General features: G+C 36.3%; 1 protein-coding gene across 1 annotated transcript in view; it reads left to right on the forward strand.

Annotated features, from left to right (window-relative positions):
- Positions 1–17,600, forward strand: part of LOC148821136 (teneurin-2-like) — a 158,326-nt gene that overhangs the window by 127,093 nt on the left and 13,633 nt on the right. Inside the window, 6 exon segments of the mRNA XM_088933428.1 lie at positions 431–698; positions 1,716–1,859; positions 4,510–4,759; positions 7,658–7,678; positions 8,274–8,506; positions 13,178–13,332. Coding sequence (XP_088789554.1) covers positions 431–698; positions 1,716–1,859; positions 4,510–4,759; positions 7,658–7,678; positions 8,274–8,506; positions 13,178–13,332 — 1,071 coding nt within the window.

A 17,600-nucleotide genomic window follows, 5' to 3' on the forward strand; every position in this document is an offset into this window, starting at 1 on the left:
TATGATGAATTCAGAGCAATCTATTTTCTACCAAAAATGTAGGAAATTTGAATATAAAGAGGTGCACATACTGTATACTGTAAATCTTATTTTTTTCGTAGCAGGATCTAACATTTAAAAATGAATAAAACTGGTAAGGCATGACTTCTTGCACCTTCATGTTTCCCCCTGTTTTTTTACTTTTTTCTTCTCAGAGGGAGGGCAGATATATTACTCATTAAGACAGGAGGGAATTCATTAAATGTTGCTCTGATAATGAAGCTTTTACAGAGTGAAACCAGGCAGGATGCCATTCATAAACACTTGCTCTTTGAGCAAGAGGCTTTACCACACCAAGAATGCATCAGAAAAAAAAGCTTTATAACTTTATGGCTAGCTACTTTTGTTGTAATTGTTGGCTTTCTCTCTGCTTCGTATATTCTCTTTAAAGGTCCTTCATGAGCAGATTGAAATCCCTGGCACCAGCCTAAATCTGTGCTATCTGAGCTCCCGCACCTCTGGGTACAAATCTCTTCTGAAGATCACCATGACCCAGGCTGTGGTGCCTCTAAATCTCATTAAGGTCCATCTAATGGTGGCAGTTGAAGGTCACCTCTTTCAGAAGTGGTTCCACGCATCCCCAAACTTGGCATATACTTTCATCTGGGACAAGACTGATGCCTACAGTCAGAGGGTCTATGGACTTTCAGAAGCCGTTGGTAATTTTCACCACCATCTTTACAATTAAATAATGACATTAAAGGGTCATTAAATAATGACCCTTCAGTGACATAATTTAACTCCTATGTCAGAAGTGTAACTCACTATCACAGACTATATGAATTCCAAGAATCCCTGTATCCATCATCATCTTTTCTACTCTTTCCATTTGTGTCATCCTACTAATATTGGTTAAATAGCTTTTCTCATTTTCCATTAGTTGAAAATAATTAAACGGTATCTTGCCGATATTATTTTATAAGTGTTAAGGATTTTTTTACAAAACATTAAAGATTATGATTCCTGTAAAGCAGTGTTATAGTCCTATTTATAGTTATTCCTAAATGTGAGAGATGAGAGGCGAAGGTGAAAAGTTACTGAAAGAACCAACATTACCAATTGCTCTGTAGCAAAACATGACCTGAATTACAATCATATTTTATTAGCATTATTCCTTTTGCAATCCCCATATCGTATACATCTTTCATAATATTAGCATTTAAGATAATCACCACATGTATAATAATGTAACAGTAGCAAAACTCTTGCATTAATCTAGCTAATTACACTACAACAACCCAAGCATTATAGCTTTAATTCTGAAATTAAGAATCAGAAAAAGTAATGTGAGGATCAAAAAAGCACTCAACTAAATTAAAGACTTTTTTATTATTTAAATGTTTAATTAATGGAATATAATAAGGTGTTTTAACATTGTGCAACTTCTACTAATGGATGTTGGCAAAATAGAAATTCAAATCATTTTAAACTGAGGTGAAGAAAGAGAATTTGAGCTGCTAATTAACTCACATTTGTACTGGGAATAAACTGTATGAGTGTGTGTTTAAAAGGGTGGGGAATGTAATGATACAGTACATGCATTGCACTTGAAAGGCCCAGGCAATAGCCTCAGCTGATTTACAAGGTCTGTAAATTGTGCTTTTACTATGGAACATTCCTTTAAATGGCATCCATTGTTTGTGTGTGTTCTTATTTATTGCTTTTCATTGTTCTAGTGTCTGTTGGCTTTGAATATGAGACATGCCCCAGCCTGATTCTGTGGGAGAAGAGGACAACCCTGCTCCAGGGCTATGAACTGGACCCCACCAATCTTGGAGGCTGGTCCCTGGATAAACACCACACTCTCAATGTGAAAAATGGTACCATTCCATTACACTCAGCACTTTCAATCACGAACAGATGCCAGATCTGGCTAAATGAAAATTGTGTTGTGAATGTTAAAGTTTCACAAATTGAGTACTCATCAAAAACATAAAAACTCCCAGCAGTCACATCACCCTGCAACTCACCACTGGCAACCCACTGAAGCTAAGCAGGTGTGAGCCTGGTCACTACCTGGACAGGAGACCTCCTGGGAAAAACTAAGGTTGCTGCTGGACGAGGTGTTAGTGGGGCCAGCAGAGGGCGCTCACCCTGCGGTCTATGTGGATCTTAATGCCCCAGTATAGTGATTGGGACACTATACTGTAAAAAGGTGCCGTCCTTCGGATGAGACGTAAAACTGAGGTCCTGACTCTGTGGTCATTAAAATTCCCAGGGCGTTTCTCAAAAAGAGTAGGCCAAATTTCCCATTGGCCCTTACCAATCATGGCCTCCTAATAATCCCCATGTATGAATTGGCTTCATTACTCCATTCTCCTTCCCACTGATAGCTGATGTGTGGTGAGCGTTCTGGCGCATTATGGCTGCAATCGCATCATCCAGGTGGGGCTGCACATTGGTGCTGGTGGAGGGGAGTCCCCATTGCCTGTAAAGCTCTTTGAGTGGAGTGTCCAAAAAGCGTTAAATAAGTGTAAGCAATTTTTTTTTCATTAGATTTAGAATAAGGTCTAAGATTCTGAAAACGAATCAGATGCGCTTCATAAGCATTTGTATTTGAATTTCTCTTTTTTAGTGGCCATCTGCATCTACATCTACATCTGTGTTCCATGTCCTACTGTCATGTTTCCGTAGTATTTGATGACAAATGACTATGCTCATTTATACTTGTTATTTGGCAAATTATAAATGGTTCTGTCAAGTAAGAATCATAACCCTGCATTGCTCTTTTGGGAGACTTTATGATGACGAGACGATTCAGTCAGCAGTAGAAAATGTGCATTCTCAAGTTTCATTAAAAATAAAAAATGTGTAATAACCCTAGTCAGTAACTCATTATCAAACACTGATACAGCAATCAAGAGCCAAAGTCATTTCCACATTACAGTTATTTTACAGCATACAATAACCTCAGTCTATTCCCATTCTGGAGTGCTAAATTACATCACTCGTAACAGTGTCATTCAGATACAGTATTACATTAAGGTGCAATATAACAGTATGCTAAAGTCAGAAGGATTTAAAACGAAAACTTAAAATCTTTATCTTCATGTTGCTCTTTAATTAACCAGTAGCAGACCATTTCACGGCAATGACCATTCAATTTCAATATACTTGGACCTTTAACACTAAGATTAAAAGAATTTCAAAGAATATGATAGGAAAGGTTACAACTTTGAGCATGGACTCTACCTACCTTGTTACTAAGAAGGTTTTTGGTCTGAGTGATTCTCGGTTCTCTTCTGTTCAGTCTTAAATGCACTGCACTATAGTACTTATAGTAGTTATATGCACTTAACTACAGTATAGTAAACTGTCCTCTTGTTGATGTTTCAATATTAATCTGGAAGATATCCATTTGGTTGACTTTGTCAATGTCTCAGTGATTTTGAAAACGTAGAGACAAGTAATTATTCTAAAGATTTGGGCTTCTTACAGAGCAACTTATTTGACCTCTTCCACAAGCTTGGTTGAGTTTCAAGTACTGTCCATCATCATCATTAGAGTCTATTGTGAAATGCTAAATATGTATTTGTGCAAACTATATATTCCTCATCACCATAGTATGGTTTGGTAGGTGTTTATATAAGACACAATACACAGATTGCATTCCCTCTCTGAATTAATCCGTGTTTTAATTAACAGGATATTGCACTTGATTAACAAGTGCAGGGTTTATGCTTGCGACAGCATGTTGTAGAGACACTTTGTTCAGGAAGCACAGGGAGGAGTTAGTGACAGCTTCTGAAGTTCAGTCAACACATCCTTAGTGTTTTTGCTAGCATTATAAGTAATGCCTTCAACGTACAACATCTGAAGAAAAAATAGAAAACTTAAGTGGTTCATAAATAATGGAATAAGTCTATTAAACAATGATTGCATTCACAAGAGTTCTGTTTTTCCATTTTCAGTTGTTTTGAAGGATACAGCATTTGTGAATAGTTACTCACAGAAAGAGTCATTTTGTTGAAAATCTTATGTACACACCTTGTTTTCAGATTCATGTCAATTTAATTTGTAAAATTATTATTCATAGAAAAAATGATTGTGTATGAGATTTTAGTTGTGAGTCATTTTGTAGGAAACCAAACTTTTTGATTAACTTTTATTCTTATAGACTACTTCTAGTAAACAGTGCATCTGTGTTACACTCCTTACAATCCTTACAGCTTTACACTATCTGGTCTTTACAAAACAATTTCCATACTCTGATGACGTGGCAGTCACTGCAATAACATTTTAGTCTTAAAAGGCCTTTCTCTAATTCTTGCATTCAAATAGGATGTGTTTTAGAAACTTTTAGTTAACATATGACTGATAGGAAAAATCCTTGGAAGAACAAGACTGAAAAGAGCATACTAAAATGTATAATAGACACAAGCTTGTGCCATGCAGAAAAAATGCAGAATATAGAAAAGACTTAACATTTTGACAAAGTCTTCAGGAGGTTCTGCTCATTATATCTAACAGGTATCCTTCACAAAGGGAATGGAGAGAACCTGTTCCTCTCCCAGCAGCCAGCAGTGATTACCAGCGTCATGGGAAATGGGAGAAGGCGCAGCATCACCTGTCCCAGCTGTAACGGCTTAGCTGACAGCAATAAGCTCCTGGCACCTGTGGCACTCGCTGTGGGCATCGATGGAAGCCTCTATGTCGGAGACCTCAACTTTGTCAGGAGGGTGTATCCTTCCATGAACACCACCAGTATCCTGGAACTCAGGTAACATCTGAACCAGCTGCAGAGAAATGATTGCCATAAGCGGAGTTCCCATTACCAGTAAAGCACTTTGAGTGGAGTGTCCAGAAAAGTGCTATTATTATTATTATTATTAATGAGGAGGCAATACAATGCAACATGGTAGAGGGGAATACAGTTTTAAGCAACAGATCAGCTTAAACAAGTAATGCAGTGTAACAAGATATAGTGAGTTGGATTACAGCATAATACAAGGCATACTAAAATCAATACTTCACAATACACTGTACAAAGAAAATCTTGAGGGCTCTCTTCTCAGAAGTCTCTTCTGGTTGAACACTGAATATTATAAATCAAAAAGAGTAAAAATACTGTAGGTCCAACTAGAAAGCAAGATCTAAAAATCGCAATCACATGATAATTAATCGATTTATTACATAATTTGTTTCAGTCTAATTTGCAGAACAGGTTAGACTCCAAGAATTCCACTAGGTAGGGGCACTATTCTGCTTATGAAACACTCTAACCCTCCAAATTTATGACTAGTCAGCAATTCTGCAGTATACTACTGTCTACTGCTGGAAAGTATCTCAAAACATTAACAGTTTCTTGCTTCTGAAGTTACCAGCTGAGTACTGAATTGCATAACAAGTTCATAAATACAGTTACTTGCACACGGTTTTTTAATCTATGTGCTTCAAATCTGCCATTTTAATGCTTTAAAAAACATTAAAATGTGTTAAATTGTTCATGGTGAAATATGTAATAATTAATTTATATAGTGCTTTTTTATTCCTAAAGGATCCCAATGTGCTTTACACTGAGTCAAGTCAAATAATTAACATTCTTACTTAATTTTTAATTTAATTAGAATTTGAAATGACTGAAGAATACTACAGTATATAAGACAGTGGTTTAATTGTGAGTGCATACCCGATATCATTAAAGAAATGGGTAAGATATATATTATTCCTTCCATTTGTCTACTTTTATCTCTAAATTTTGAAAATATATATTTAATGAACATGTTTCAAAATAAGACAGCACAGTGGCACAGTGGTTAGCACAGCTACCTTGCCGCATTGGGGTGCTGGGTTCGATTCTGGACCAAAGGTACAGTACTTACTGCTTGGAGTTTGTGTGGGTTTCCTCCAGGTGCTTTGATTTTCCTCCTACAGTTTTAAAGACATACTGTTAGGTTGATTGACTTCTGGGAGCAGTGGTCGTTGTGTGAGTGTGTGTATTTGTGTCTGTCTGTGGCCTGTGATGAACTGGTTTCCTGTACAGGGTGTATCCCCGTGCTTGCTGGGATAGGCTCTGGCTACCTTGTGACTGTGTGTTGGATAAAGTAGCAAAGGTGCATTTTGGCTCTGTTCACCATAGGATGAGTCACCTTGTCGTGTTCTATCTACCCCCAGTTCTTCCTCAGCAGGAAGTATTCTTCCTCAGCAGTAACATTGAATGAAATGTTAAACCTGAAGGCAAATGAGGGAGACATTTCATAAGCAAACAAGCTGAAAGTGTCTTGAATGCTCTTCAAGTATTTCTTCTTTTCATTAGCTTTCATTTTTTCCATTAAACTAAATGAGCTAGTTCATAAATATGGATGAAAAATTCCTCCAGATATTTTCCTAAGTGTTGCATAGGCTTTAGAGGTATTTATAGGTCTTCATAAACACACGCACATTATGAGCATTAGACTGGCACACACCTAATCAATATCCTCAATTTTACAAAATGCGTAATCTTCTGTTCATTATCCAGGCATAGCACAAAATATGTTTGTCTTCTAAAAGTGATCTGAGATAATCCTTGGCTGAAATAAATCAGTGTTAGTCTTTCGTGGATAAGCAGATGAAAAGCTTTAACCTTGAGGAGGCCTGTGGCTATTTTTTTCCCTTCTCTTCATGTTAGCGTTTTCCTTAAAACTCTTAGAAGCGTTGTGCTTGCCAGTGCCAATCTACAGATTTTTTGTCAAGTGTGCAACTTATATGGAGCTCCGCCTCATGAGTTTTTTTTTTACTTCAAACAAGCATTGTTTTGTTCAGCTGGCTCCCTGCTAGTTAACACGATTGATTTTACAATTTTGTAAACCACTGCAACAACTCAGCTTGTCCCTGGAACACCTAATCTGCAGGAACGGCTATTGAAGGACTAAACCACCCACACCAAGGAGCCCTGTGATGCAGGCTTTCTCTTTATCTTCCCTTTTCACCACAGAGCCTTAGGGAATGCAGTGTACTATGTGTCTTGGTGGCTAGGTGTGTAATTGCCCTGATGGCATTTGATGAAAGCAGTGCAGCATTTGTCAAAATATATACAATATACAGTATGGTTATAATTAGGTATGCTGAAGTGTACAATGTTCTCTTTATTTCATAATGAAAGATGTAACTTACAGTATCTCCCCGTATTTTGAAATGCATTGGAACTCACTGGACATTGGACACATTGGATTGTAGTTATCTGTAGAAAAAAAGAGTTGATATTTTTTTCAAATATATCGACTTATTTGGCAGTATCAGAATATCACTGCTGGTCTGTTTATTTTAAAGATGTTCTAGAAATGTTTTAACAGGGATGGAATTAGAAAAAATGCACACACAATCACACCACGTTACAATTAAAACTGTTTTTCAGAATTCTGACTCCACATTTTATGTACAGTATTGTTTTTTTTTTCATTTCCTGAGAGTTGCCTCAATATAACTGTTTTTTGTTTTTGTCACACAGAAATGAAACAAATAGAGAAATGTAATTATTTTAGGCCACTGAATTTTATTGCCTTTTAAGTTCACAATGTATGTACTTACTTCCTGTTTTACATTTATTGAATTTTTAGATGTAGTGTTAACTCATTTAAATGAAAATCTTTAGTCCCATGTCTGCCTCATCTAATGCTTTTTCTTTTTTTCTTTCAAGAAACAAAGATTTTAGACACAGGTAAGACATGAAATACTTGATCGATATAAGTAGCCCACTTTGGAAAAAAGGATCAAGTTTGCCTAGTTTATATTAGTGCACAAAGGTTCCCTTTGTCTGCACTATCGGATGTAGACAGTTTGTGCCTTATCGCACTACACATGACTACACTCCATCGCATGCCTGCTTAGAATTGTCAGAACCTAATTATGATTATTTTAAAATATACTATTATAAAGCTTAGAATTGTAAACTCTCTAAGCATGGGTGTTATTTCTTCCTTTGTTTGTATAAGGTTATTAAAGAAAATACCAAATGCTTTCGAATATTTTTGCCACTCTGCAATGTTAATGCAATAAAGCCAGACAGGCTGTCTATATACATCCAATTGACAGATTGCCCTGGGGCATGATGTCGCCTGAGGCAAGGCCAACAGCCTGCAGTCCTCGTGAAGCTCACATAGCTCAGAATGGACTTAAGGCACTAGATTCCTGACCTAACAAAGAACTGCCATGTGAGAGAATATTTTGTTGTCGTTGTTATGTGCCTGAAAATGAAATCAGAAGCCTTCTTTCTTAAATTGCTAAAGCACTGTGCTTATCGTGACATTTTCTAGTAACAACCCGACCCACAAGTACTTCATGGCGGTAGACCCTGTCTCGGGAGCCTTGTACATCTCGGACACCAACAGCCGCCGTATTTACCGGATCAAGACCCTGACAGGCAGCAAGCAGCTGTCCGAGAACTCGGAGGTGGTAGCAGGGACAGGAGAGCAGTGCCTCCCCTTCGATGAGGCCCGATGTGGAGATGGAGGCAAGGCGGTGGAGGCCACGCTCATGAGCCCAAGAGGTGAGCATTCTGAAATCATCAAGCCACTGTCCTAAGTGACACTTACAAAAATGCATTGAATTCCAGCAAGGCAGTGCAGACTAGATAGCTGTGCATGCTGTTTTTGTTAGCGAAAATTAAATAACATTACAAGAATCAGTGTCTCACTCTTTACACTTCTGCAATACTGTGAAGAACTACCACATTGTTAGCTGAGTAATTTCTTAAACATATATGTGTATGTCGTTTGGTGCAGAGAACTGTTACAAAGTGGCTTCTGTGATTTAATTTTCAATTACTGAAGCTAGCGAATCTTTTTTTCCCAAAAAATGTTCACATTTCTGATCAGAGAAATGTCTGTTGTTTGTAATATGTTGAAAGACTTACAAGTGAATTTTAAACTCCAGCAATTATTGATGAAAATTTCAGAATCACAAAACTGTATTGTGTCTTATAGGCAACAGTAGGAGGCTTAACACTCAGTTTATCGCTGATCTGATACCTCAGTTTTTTTTAAGGGATCTGTAAAAATGACATGTTTGCAATAGTTTGCAACAACACTGGCGTGTTTGACTTTGTCTCCTTGTTATAACAAATGAGATGGCTTCTGTTCTGATATGAGAAAACAAAATCAGTTAAGATCAACAAAAGATCAACAAAAACAAACCTAGATTATGAATTATTGAGACTGGAATTTAAAACTATTTAATATATTGTCACCAATTATGCAGTGAAATTTCTGCAAGCTAAAAATCTGTCAAAACTCAGATATGTGAAGGTAGTCTCTCTTCATATGTTTGGTTTGCTAGCATTTCCCCAGAGCCTACTGTTGTATTTGTCATATGAATCGGCACCAGTGAAGAATTTCATTTTGTAAGAGTAGTTCAGGATTTCTGTTCCCTGTTGCAATGAAATGGAATCAAAATGCTGAACTTTGCAAATCTAAGAGTCTAAGAGGTGAGCACTTGAGAGGCAATAGTGTTGTCGCTGAGCAGTCTACCATGGGCTTTCACACTGAACAAATGCACAAGAAAAGGACTGTGTTTGTTTGGATGCTTCTCATCCATAGCCTTTACTGCTAAGTATTTATTTTACTGAAAAATAGATCTTACAGCCCACTAGCCATGATAGGAGCACGCATGGTTTCTTCATATAATGTAAAAAAAAACCCTATTCATTCTCTTTGTAGCTGGACTGTGAAAACTTGCATTTTAGCTGCACCAAAGGTTAGGACCAATGTATAAAGGCAGGATCAGTATAGAACGCTCATCGCACAACTATTCTTACATTAATTTCGCAGAGAATTTCCTTTTGCTTCATTGTAAGGGCAGGTGTATGGAAAGAAAAGGCACAGGTATGAAGTAAAACCAGGAATTTAGTTACAAGGAAGAGTGTGAAGATTGATATCCAGTGGTAAACCTGTGAGCAAAGCCAAGCTATAATGCTGAGGAATATAAAAATCTATTTTTTTTTCTAATATAAACCTTGCATCATGAACTCAGAGCTTAAAAGCATATCCTGAGATATAATTAGGGGTTCTGTTATGTTAAAGTCCTAATACCATTTAATCAAAAACTGTTTCTGGCATGAGCCTAAAAACCAGGATATTTTTAAATTAACTAAGTGGTGCCCAGCCCTGAATCTGTGTGCCTTCATAAAACTTTCTAGTCTTGTGTCAATAATAAGCAATAAAAACATTTATTGAGATTCAGAACCAGTAGGAAATTGAAACAGAACCCACTCAAAGCACAGTTAAACTCTATGATTTAGATAGGGGTTCAAACTTGCATCATGTCACAATGTGATTGTGACTAGGATCCACCGAATAACAGGACACAATTGGTTCAGCAGTTCTTAAAGGAACAGCCACTCCTCTGACCCCCTGGGCACCAGCAGACTCTTGCTTACATCTGTCACGGGCGAACAGCTCTTCCAATCAGACCTGAGCATGCTGTATGTTGTTCTGAAGCTTACAGAAGGTCAGAAACTAAAGCTAGCTGAGTAAGTGGGTTGGAGGAGCCTGTTTCTTGGTGTACCACATGTGAGCACTGGCGTTGTTGCTGTGAATCATGACATAACCACACATTTCACCATTCCAAATTGGATGGGGATACTGTATAATAAACAATAACTGGCAATTCAAAATTGAAAAGAAAATGTTCAGATGTCATTTGTTTTTATCTCGGTATCCTGATTCTCTCACCTAATGCTTTTTGTCTGATGAACGCGCCCAGCTTGCTTTTTTTATTAATGTGCTTCTTTCAGGCAGCACATGCAGACTGTTCTATTAGTAAATTTTCATTGCTTAATGTTGCTATTCCTGATGATCTAATGGTTTTTACTTGGCCAAGGATAACCTTTTAGCCTTTTACAGGGCTAATAGCCTCTTAAGCACAGCATCCATCACCCTTTATCTCCAAATGCACTCTGCCAGGCCTTGAGAGGAGCAAAAACAGGTGTCCAAAAGAGCATAGAAAACACCTCTGAAGAACACAGGCTGGTTTGTGTTATCTCACAGCAAACACCTGTTTAAGATAAGATATAACACCCCCTCAATTCATATTTTTAATTAACATGGATTTTTTTTAAAAGAAGGGGGGGTTGGATTCCAGTTATCCACATACATAAGTATTATGTTCTTTGCTTACTTTTAGAGTATTATCAATCTGCAGATTACACTGTGCATCCTCCCACGTCAAGGTCTCAAAGCCACTTTGATCAAAATTACAGATGCAATAATTGAGGAGTTGTCAACCTTGTGACTTCACCTCCAGCATTTTTGCTCTATAAAGAGTATTATCTTCTACATAATGGGCAAATTCAAGAAGAAGAAAAGGAAACAACCCTCAGAATATACAATTAATACCTAGATGGTTTAAAGAATCTGTTACAGTAACTTATATTAGCAAAACGAACATTCAGCCCTTTCGCTTTTTCATTATTTTTTTGAGGAGAATGAAGAATGGGTTTCTTTTTACAATAGTGGTGTTTTTAACCAGATTTTTTTTTTGTAGAAATCTATGTAGATTTTCCTTTTCTCCACCAACAATAAGGTAGATAATCTGCCAAATCCTGCAAAGATTGTCATTCAGATTCATCTGGGGATCAGATTAAACACAGGCTACGTTGCTCTGCACAGGATTAAAGTTCTTCTTTGTGCTTCAGAAAGGCTGCGCAAGGGAATAGCTGTTTGGTCTGCGCAGGAAGTTCTGTTTCTAAATGAAAGGAGTTTTAGCATCTGCAACAGCAAGAATCGATTTGCAGGGCGACAGCTTAGCAAACTCACTGTCTTTTTTCCCCATAATGCACTCTCTCCCTCATTCTTTTATTCTTTCCTTATGGCACTGAACACGATAAAGTCATCACTGCTTAGGCAAGGTCACTTTTTTTAAGTATGAATAAAAGTCCTGTAATTTCTTACATCGCCTGATGTTCTGCTTTAAATACAGAGGATCAATAAACAAAACTGGTCTAAAGACTGATATAAAGCATCATATATACATACTGTATAAATAACACCTATAGAATGGAATTGGTTAATAACCCTCAAAAGTGGAATGGAAATCCAAAAAATATTGGATTTTTTTCCTATTAAAAGTATTTTGTTTCACAGTATTATGATAATGTCTAAAAATTAAGTAAATTATGTGAAAGCATGTTCAAAACCAGGTAGGTTTAGACTACTAAAACTCATTTTAAGCATAATACCAGAAGTAAAGTCAACTCAAGGGAGTAGAGTTGTACTACTTTCAAAACTCTCATATAGTTACCCAAAATCCTTCAGGGAAAAAGGCCTGCCTAATTCACATGACACTGTTTCGTATGTTTTTACTGTGAACTTTAAGCCTCCAAAGATTCCGTTTCAGATGAAAAATGGTAATTAGCAACCTGCTGATGTGATGTCGTGGCCTGGAAAAATGATATAGAGTTTTGACACCAAACTGTCAAGAATGTCACTTTGTCACATCCATCTCAGACTGGGAATTTCACCTTATCAAAAGTAAAGAACTTTTTTTAAAGTCAAATAAGTTACTCACTGTTATAAATGAATACATTAACTCTGTGATTTCTTTCACTAACAATGTAATGATTGCAGATCTTGGCAAACAACTTAAAAAGTTTTTATAATAAAACGTTTGTCTCTGCATTTTAAGAGCACAACTTTTACTTTATGAAAGTGACAGCACGATAAGTAGGATTTCCCTTCTTCAAACCCTTCAGAAAGACAGAATGCTTAATATTTTGGGTCAACACTTCATTTAATACAACATTTTAATCAAGTGCTTTCGTTTGTAAACTAGTTTCAGTGTACTTCACCGTTAACTTATAAAAAATGTTCTTCCTGATGTAAAAAAAAACAATTTAATAAGAACTAATATGAACCTTTTATATCAGCTGTGTATTAATGTAGTTCTTCGAGTTAAATATAGTTATAGTAAGAATTTGGTAGTTTCCTTAAGTTAATTTGACTCAAACGCAACAATACAGCGCAATAATAAAAACAACCTATTTAAACAGGTAGAAGGAATATCAGGATAGGTCTTCTAGGAGAAATATGTTCCTCTAGCTAAACGCAGCTACCTGTATACAGAAATTTGGAATTATTAAATGTAGAAAGACCAGAGATTAAGTTCAAGGACAAGTCTTTTTGACTCAAATGATAAATCTGTTTACTCATTTTTTCACACCCAGGCATTGCAGTGGACAAGAATGGGTTAATGTACTTTGTTGATGCTACAATGATCCGGAAGGTAGACCAGAATGGCATCATCTCCACCCTCCTGGGGTCCAATGACTTGACTGCAGTTCGGCCTCTCAGCTGCGACTCCAGCATGGATGTGAGCCAGGTGGGCAATATGCGGGTCTGTGGATGAAAAACCTCTGCCTCCTGTTGCCTCTGCTCTGGTGCTGTATCATATTCCCCTGTGACTTCGTCTGCTCCCTTAACAGATGCCATTCAATCGTGCAAGAAATGTAATAAACAAATTAGAGGTGGATATTATTAGAAGGGACAGGAAGTACATTGGCTTTGTGTGACTTTGCTATTTAGCAAGACACAAGTGCTCACTAAATGAGGAAATAATGAGGGAATTTTGAATAGAATGCAGCTCTGAGAATTGATGCACAGCAGTATGCTGCATGTCCTGTCTGTGTTAAAAGCCATTCATTGTGTATTCCACCTTATTTACTGATGGTATCTCAGCACTGCAACAACAAGTACTAAAGAGGGTGTTTGATTCATGTTGCCTTATAAAAGTTTAAAACTGATGTCTGTGAATTAATGGGGCTCTTTCTCTCCTATTTACATCTTTCTTTGCCATTCCATTTTTTTCTGCTGTCTTGTCATAATGTACCTGCTTTGAATGCAGCCTAAAAGTGTTTACATAGATAAAGCACGGGGATAGTTCTTTTTAAGTATCATATCTTTCCATCTGAACATATTTTTTCTCCTTTCTGGTCTCTCTGATCTATAAAGAGTTAATATGCTTTTGACAGCATGAAAATAATTACTGCCATGTTAAAGGCGGACACTGATTAACGCAATTTTATTTAGCTGCTGCAAAAAATACTATGTGGCTGATTAGGGATTTTAAAACTAAAGAATGCCTAGATATACAAAATTAAAATTTAACTAGATAAAGCATCCCTGATGAGTGCTACGGGGCTCTAGTTCAGGGTATGTAACTGCTCTTTTTAATTTACCTTAGGGATTAGAAATTCGAGGTAGGGTGTCAAGGTTTTAAATCCACTTTTATTTTGGAAGAACATTAAGTTAATTATGATTCCTTAGAAATCTGGTGACTTTTACTGAGAGGTTCATTACTAGCACATATTTTTCATATTTCACTCAACATTTTCACATTTTAATTAATTTGTTCCCTTACAGTCCTGCTCTCTTTTTGTTACCGTTTAAAAGATTAAAACAAAAACATACCAGCAATAATAGCGGTAGTTTTTTTTTCTTTATATTTGTTCTTCAATTAGAATGTTCCGGGTTTGATCTGAAAGAGAGTTGATCATTTCAAATAAGTATTTGTTGTTTCTTTTTTTTCTTCTTTTCTTAATAATCCCTAATAATAAAGCTTTTGGAATTTGTGTTTTTTAATTGTAGATTATTAGCTCTTCATATTTTCTAACAACCATTCACATGTTATCACATACTGTGTTACTTGTAGATCTAGTAAAACATGTTGAAAACCAAATAGAAGTTCATCAGTTCCCAAACATTTCTTTCTGTCTTGTTCTTATTGCAATGGATGATGATCGTTTCAGTGTTTCAGAGTAAATTGCAGTAAAAAGATGTGGAAATTATATATATATATGATTTAATTGAGCTGAACTCCAAAAAAACGTTTCCTGTACCTGTTACACAAAGGCAACAAAAATGTGACTTTATATTTTGATAATGAAGATTAGACTCAGGGTCTTACCTAATTTCTTTGCTTCATAACCTTGCTTTTGAAGCTGTAGTAGAAGAGAAAAAGTCTTGAATAAAAAGCCTGAGTGCACAGTTTCTTTACCAATGTTGCATTCAGTGGGGTATGCCAGTAGGGAGCTGAATCCAATTAGACCGTGAATCCATCTAATCTTCTGTGAAGGAATTAATTTGGAAAGTCTATCAGACCTGTACATTGGAAATAAAGTGCATTGTGGTTCATTAGCACATGTATTAGAATTATACATATTCCTTCAGTCCACAAGCACATACTGCAGTAACCAACCCATCCATACTGATGTATTATATATTAGCAATTGTGGCTGGTGTTAGTATTGCTGTTTGTTTAAAGATGATGACCATCTAGAGTGAGGGAAATCTCAATGTACACTCTTTATATTGAATAAGATGATTCCTGGCATTCCATGTTCTCATGCTGAACTGTTGTCCAGTCTCCAAATTTTAGACGGAGTCAACATTGTATTCAAAATTCATATACGTTAGTGACAATGATTTTTCCACTACTGTTACATTGCTTTACTGTTTACAGCTATCCTGATTAGCCAAATATTAAAGTGAAGAAGATTATCCATACTCTGAAAAATATATTAAAATCCTGTCACATTCATGGACACTAGTCTGGGGAAAATGGACATTAGCTATTTAATTAGTTAACTGAGTGGTTTATATCATTATTATGCATCATGTGTATAACGGGATTATCCAAAAAGCCATGCCTAATGCAGTGAATGTTTTGCAAAATTGAAATGAAATGCAGCTTAACTGCTTGGTAAAAATGCAGTTTAATATACTTGCATTGTAGTACATCCCATGTAGACAAAGCTTAAATCCACATGCATAGATAAAAACTGAATATATTATTCTTTAACATTGACATGTATATTGTCTATTCTGTTCCTTCTGCTTATTTATTCCTTCTCTTTGCCCGTGCCTTTGGCTTTTATTTTAAATTAAATAATTATCACTAAGGTCTAAATGTGAAAGGAATGCTTTAGTTTGAGTGATATTAAGCCTCTAATGCACTTCAGAAGGGATCCTAAACCAGTCAGAAAAAGGGAGTATATCACAAGTGCATTAGCATTTATTATGGTCGTATTTTTAAAAAACACACTGTGTGGAATATCCAATACATACCATGGACTCTTAGTACTACAAATTTAAATTCATATGGTCTGCTTGATTAAAAATAGCTGGTTTTAGTATTATTTGTAGAAGCAAAACAAATGCCTGTTGTTTAACATTAAAAAAGCAAAAGGGATGCCTCTAATGAGATAAGTGACCTTGGATTAGAAAAATGTTAGGGAATCGTGACCTTGAATTTTCATCTCATTATTATTAATGTACTGTATCAGTTTATTCTTCTTCTCTGTATTAAAGCTCAAAAATGTTTAAATGTGTAAGCTTAATCTTAGCACGCTACTGTTGTTTTACAAGGGATAAATGGAAAAGGAAGTGAATGGTAATGAAAAAGGACTTGAAGTATATTTATGTAAATTGTTTCACCATGTTGATATAGTCACTATTGTGAGGTACTGTAAAAACAATACATGCTAAATAATTTATGAACATGGTACATTGTCAATAATATGTTTTGTGCTGTATCCTCAAATCCAATGCAATATATTGGCTGCTAAATTCAAATGTTTATTTCCACCGTTGGATAAATAATTTTCCCCGCAGGGATTGAATATCATCAAGCTACCCCAGTTACCTTACAGGTTTTCTCTGCCTGAACTTTAATCCTGGCTTGGAATGGTGATTTTATGTAACAGTATTTGTCATTTGCATTTGATGAATGGAGGATAGAGGATACTAGAAAATACATCAATAGTCCAAGCAACAACAAATCAAAGAAAACTGTACTATAAAGTGTGTATACCGCATATACATGCTTTCACTGTAAAAACCTGGACTGCCAGATTTCTTGATACCATAAAACAAACAGTCATCTCTAATTATAGACAAATGACATACAATATTTTATATACTCCTTTGGCAGGAATCTTAAAATTAATTTATTTGCCACATTCTCCTTTTTAGATCATTACTCACCAATTTTAATATTAAAGGGCAGCGGAGCATCAAACTTTAAATATTAACAGCAACCACACCATTTCCTTATTAGTATTTATGCCCTGTATCGTGTGTTTAATTTGTCACATTCTTAAATTCTCTTTTTAGTGAGGAAGAAATATCAAGACATCCAAAGCCCGAGGAGGGTGCATTCAACTTGCTGATAGCAGGGGTTTCCTTGTACTCAAATGATCTCACTCCCAGCAAACGTATCCCCAGTCCTATTCTCGTCTGTCTCTTTATACACCATATATAAAAACTGTTCGATCTACAATTCAGTTAAATAGCAATAATAATCCATCCATTCTCAGCAATTACTTAGTGCAAGACAGGATGACTTTGAGCTGGAGCCTAACCCAGCAGAAAATGGACACAGGGCAGGATGACAGCCCATTGCATGGCACATACAAAGACATGTACTCACACATGCATAAGGGGGGCAGACAGCTCAGAACTGCCAATTAACATAGCCAGTATATCTCTGGGTTGTGTGAGGAAACTGGAGGAAAAGCACATGGCTAAGGTAGAACATACAAGCTACATTCAGAAGGTGCCCAAGGCTACAGTTGAATCCAGTGACACTGC

The sequence above is a fragment of the Atractosteus spatula genome, chromosome 14 (assembly GCF_055471065.1).
Source record: "Atractosteus spatula isolate fAtrSpa1 chromosome 14, fAtrSpa1.hap1, whole genome shotgun sequence".
NCBI classification, from domain to species: domain Eukaryota; kingdom Metazoa; phylum Chordata; class Actinopteri; order Semionotiformes; family Lepisosteidae; genus Atractosteus; species Atractosteus spatula.